The 5,410-nt window shown below is 58.2% G+C and overlaps 1 protein-coding gene across 1 annotated transcript; it reads right to left on the bottom strand.

The window, feature by feature from the left end:
* Positions 1-2,300: 2,300 nt before the first annotated feature.
* LOC126984126 (uncharacterized) lies at positions 2,301-3,027 on the bottom strand (the record flags this gene model as incomplete). Its single annotated transcript, XM_050837511.1, has 2 exons — positions 2,301-2,381; positions 2,971-3,027. Coding segments are annotated over 2 exons (138 nt in total), but the record flags the coding sequence as incomplete, so codon positions are not given.
* Between the last annotated feature and the right edge of the window lie 2,383 nt (positions 3,028-5,410).

Raw genomic sequence — 5,410 nt, 5'->3', positions numbered from 1 at the left:
CTAAAGATATAGAGAAGATTCATATATACTCGCTGCCTCATCACTCTCACAGGTAAACTCCTGCTGTAAAAAAGGAGCATATTATATCCCTATGTTTGCATCTGGATCTAACAAGCAGCATATATTTCAGCATAAAATGTCTGCTCCTTTTCGCTCTTATTAAAATCGCCATACACGTGCATCCCCAACACTCTCACTAGTAAACTTTCGCCCTAAAAAATCGCATAGTAATATCGATGGATGTTCACCTGGATGCCTAAGTTCGCACCTGGATTTAATAAGGCAGGTGACGGGCTTGCGAGGGCGGCGATGCTAAGCTGGAAACACGGACTACGGCGCCATCAAGGTGACGTATCAGTAGGTTATTGGATTTCCCGGGGCAGAGCAGAGCGGCTGTACCGGGGAGTGCAATAAAATTTGACGAAAGAAATGGAGCGGTGAGGTGAGGCGTGGGGCGGCGTGGGTGGCGTGGCGTGGCGTGGCGTGGAGAAAGGTGCTGAGGCGTGTGCGTGTGTCGGGTGCGTGTGCGTGTGTGTGGCGGGTTAGGTGGGTGCGTAATACCGTTTTAAGTGCGTTGTTAGTATACGGAGAGCAGTTTCGGACGACTGGGCAGCGTGTGTTTGATGTCTGATGTGTGGGCGTGGTGTGTGTACGTGTGTGTGTACGTGTGTGTTGTGAGGGCGTGTGGGCGTGGCGATGTGCTGGTGGGAGGGCGTGTATGCACAAGAGTAATCTGTAAATTTTCTGCCGTGGTGGGCGTGGGTTGTGGCGTGGTCGTGGTGTGTGTGTGGTCACGCGTGCCGAGGGCGTGGTTTCCTTGGGGTAGGCGTGGCAGCAGCACCAGCAGGAGGAGCAGGAGCAGAAGGAGGGGCAGCAGCAGGAGGGTCTCGGCGGCTGAGTGACTCCCACGGGTGCCTAGATATTCAAATGGGCCGCTAACATTCCCACATCATGAATATTTATCTACTTTTGACTTGGTAATCCTTATGAGGCGAGAGGAAAAGTGAAGCAGTGATCCAGACAGGCCTCCCCTCACCCTTGCGGACTCCTGACTGACTGGGGGACTGACTAGGGGGCTGACTGGAGGGCTGACTGGAGGACTGACTGGGGGACTGACTGGAGGACTGACTGGAGGACTGACTGGAGGACTGACTGGGGGACTGACTGGAGGACTGACTGGGGGACTGACTGGAGGACTGACTGGGGGACTGACTGGAGGACTGACTGGAGGACTGACTGGAGGACTGACTGGGGGACTGACTGGAGGACTGACTGGGGGGCTGACTGGAGGGCTGACTGGAGGACTGACTGGAGGGCTGACTGGAGGACTGACTGGAGGGCTGACTGGAGGGCTGACTGGAGGACTGACTGGAGGGCTGACTGGCGGGCTGACTGGAGGACTGACTGGAGGGCTGACTGGAGGGCTGACTGGAGGACTGACTGGAGGACTGACTGGAGGGCTGACTGGAGGACTGACTGGAGGGCTGACTGGAGGGCTGACTGGAGGACTGACTGGAGGGCTGACTGGGGGACTGACTGGAGGACTGACTGGTGGACTGACTGGAGGACTGACTGGAGGACTGACTGGAGGGCTGACTGGGGACTGACTGGAGGACTGACTGGGGACTGACTGGGGACTGACTGGGGGACTGACTAGGGGGCTGACTGGAGGTCGGACTGGAGGCCTGACTGGAGGCCTGACTGGCGGACTGACTGGAGGACTGACTGGGGGACTGACTGGAGGACTGACTGGGGGACTGACTGGAGGACTGACTGGAGGACTGACTGGAGGACTGACTGGGGGACTGACTGGAGGACTGACTGGGGGGCTGACTGGAGGGCTGACTGGAGGACTGACTGGAGGGCTGACTGGAGGGCTGACTGGAGGACTGACTGGAGGACTGACTGGAGGGCTGACTGGAGGGCTGACTGGAGGGCTGACTGGAGGACTGACTGGAGGGCTGACTGGAGGACTGACTGGAGGACTGACTGGAGGGCTGACTGGAGGACTGACTGGAGGACTGACTGGGGGACTGACTGGAGGACTGACTGGAGGACTGACTGGAGGACTGACTGGAGGACTGACTGGAGGAATGACTGGAGGGCTGACTGGGGGGCTGACTGAAGGGCTGACTGGAGGACTGACTGGGGGACTGACTGGAGGGCTGACTGGAGGACTGACTGGGAGGCTGACTGGAGGACTGAGTGGGGGACTGATTGGAGGACTGACTGAGAGGCTGACTGGAGGGCTGACTGGAGGACTGACTGGAGGACTGACTGGAGGGCTGACTGGAGGACTGACTGGGAGGCTGACTGGAGGACTGAGTGGGGGACTGATTGGAGGACTGACTGGAGGGCTGACTGGAGGACTGACTGGGAGGCTGACTGGGGGACTGAGTGGGGGACTGACTGGAGGACTGACTGGAGGGCTGACTGGAGGACTGACTGGGGGACTGACTGGAGGAATGATTGGAGGACTGACTGGAGGGCTGACTGGAGGACTGACTGGGAGGCTGACTGGAGGACTGACTGGAGGACTGACTGGAGGACTGACTGGAGGACTGACTGGAGGGCTGACTGGAGGACTGACTGGAGGGCTGACTGGAGGACTGACTGGAGGACTGACTGGAGGTCTGACTTGGGGACTGAGTGGAGGGCGGACTGGAGGGCTGACTGGAGGACTGACTGGCAGGCTGACTGGAGGACTGACTGGAGGACTGACTGGAGGACTGACTGGAGGACTGACTGGAGGACTGACTGGAGGACAGACCGGAGGACTGACTGACTGGAGGACTGACTGGAGGACTGACTGGAGGACTGACTGGAGGACTGACTGGAGGACTGACTGGAGGACTGACTGGAGGGCTGACTGGAGGACTGACTGGAGGACTGACTGGAGGACTGACTGGAGGGCTGACTGGAGGACTGACTGGAGGACTGACTGGAGGACTGACTGGAGGACTGACTGGAGGACTGACTGGAGGGCTGACTGGAGGACTGACTGGAGGACTGACTGGAGGACTGACTGGAGGACTGACTGGAGGACTGACTGGAGGTCTGACTGGAGGACTGACTGGAGGACTGACTGGAGGACTGACTGGAGGGCTGACTGGAGGACTGACTGGAGGAATGACTGGAGGAATGACTGGAGGACTGACTGGGGGAATGACTGGAGGGCTGACTGGGGGAATGACTGGAGGACTGACTGGGGGAATGACTGGAGGACTGACTGGAGGACTGACTGGAGGACTGACTGGGGGAATGACTGGAGGACTGACTGGGGGAATGACTGGAGGAATGATTGGAGGAATGACTGAAGGACTGACTGGAGGACTGACTGGAGGACTGACTGGAGGGCTGACTGGAGGACTTACTGGAGGACTGACTGGAGGGCTGTCTGGAGGACTGACTGGAGGACTGACTGGAGGACTGACTGGAGGGCTGACTGGAGGGCTGTCTGGAGGACTGACTGGAGGGCTGTCTGGAGGACTGACTGGAGGACTGTCTGGAGGACTGACTGGAGGGCTGACTGGAGGACTGACTGGAGGACTGACTGGAGGACTGACTGGAGGGCTGTCTGGAGGACTGACTGGAGGACTGACTGGGGGGCTGACTGGGGGGCTGACTGGAGGACTGACTGGAGGACTGACTAGAGGACTGACTGGAGGGCTGACTGGAGGACTGACTGGAGGGCTGACTGGGGGGCTGACTGGAGGACTGACTGGAGGGCTGACTGGAGGACTGACTGGAGGGCTGACTGGGGGGCTGACTGGAGGACTGACTGGAGGGATGACTGGTTGGCTGACTGGAGGACTGACTGGGCGGCTGACTGGAGGACTGACTGGGGCTGACTGGAGGACTGACTGGAGGGCTGACTGGGGCTGACTGGAGGACTGACTGGGGGCTGACTGGAGGACTGACTGGGGGCTGACTGGAGGCTGACTGGGGGCTGACTGGAGGACTGACTGGGGGCTGACTGGAGGACTGACTGGAGGCTGACTGGGGGCTGACTGGAGGGCTGACTGGGGCTGACTGGAGGACTGACTGGAGGACTGACTGGAGGCTGACTGGAGGACTGACTGGAGGGCTGACTGGGGGCTGACTGGAGGCTGACTGGAGGACTGACTGGAGGGCTGACTGGGGGACTGACTGGAGGACTGACTGGGGGCTGACTGGAGGACTGACTGGAGGACTGACTGGGGGGCTGACTGGGGGGCTGACTGGAGGCCTGACTGGAGGGCTGACTGGAGGACTGACTGGAGGGCTGACTGGGGGGCTGACTGGAGGACTGACTGGGGGGCTGACTGGAGGACTGACTGGAGGACTGACTGGAGGGCTGACTGGAGGACTGACTGGAGGGCTGACTGGGGGACTGACTGGAGGGCTGACTGGAGGACTGACTGGGGGACTGACTGGGGGACTGACTGGAGGGCTGACTGGAGGGCTGACTGGGGGACTGACTGGAGGACTGACTGGAGGACTGACTGGAGGACTGACTGGAGGGCTGACTGGAGGACTGACTGGAGGACTGACTGGAGGACTGACTGGGGGACTGACTGGAGGACTGACTGGAGGACTGACTGGAGGACTGACTGGAGGACTGACTGGAGGACTGACTGGAGGACTGACTGGAGGACTGACTGGAGGGCTGACTGGAGGGCTGACTGGAGGACTGACTGGAGGACTGACTGGAGGACTGACTGGAGGACTGACTGGAGGGCTGACTGGAGGGCTGACTGGAGGGCTGACTGGAGGACTGACTGGAAACATGGAAACATGGAAACATGGAAACGCAGGCAACAGAAAGCCTATTGGCTCATTACGAGGTTGCCCGCTTTGGTGATTTAATCTGCTCGACAGCCTGGGGCCTGGGGAGCAGATGAAAGCACCTCGACATTGAGGAGTAGATGAAAGCACCTCGATATTGAGGAGCAGATGAAAGCAACTCAATATTCAGTTTACTCCCGACGCAGCGAAGTGACGGTCGATTCTATATTTGAAGGAGTTGATAGTATTCGCATTTACTACTTCTGAAGGAAGATTGTTCCAGTGACGGATGATTCGGTTTGAAAAGAAACTCCTTCCGATGTCTGTGTTACATCGCTTAGACTGAATGGGTAAACCGTTATTTCTAGTTCTTAGGTTGGTTTGCAATTCAAAGAAATTGGAGTAATCGACGTTATTGAATTTTTTCAGATACTTGAAGACTTGAATCATATCTCCTCGTAGGCGTCTTTTCTCTAATGTAAAGAGATTGAGTCGCTTGAGTCGTTCCTCGTACGGTTGAGCCCTTAAGGTTGGTATCATTTTCGTGGCGCGTCGCTGACTGGAGGGCTGACTGGAGGACTGACTGGAGGACTGACTGGAGGACTGACTGGAGGGCTGACTGGAGGACTGACTGGAGGACTGA

Source organism: Eriocheir sinensis, chromosome 56 (assembly GCF_024679095.1).
Source record: "Eriocheir sinensis breed Jianghai 21 chromosome 56, ASM2467909v1, whole genome shotgun sequence".
In the NCBI taxonomy this organism is placed as follows: Eukaryota; Metazoa; Arthropoda; class Malacostraca; order Decapoda; family Varunidae; genus Eriocheir; species Eriocheir sinensis.
Note: the sequence above shows the minus strand (reverse complement) of the source record. Positions and strands in the feature narration are given on the sequence as shown.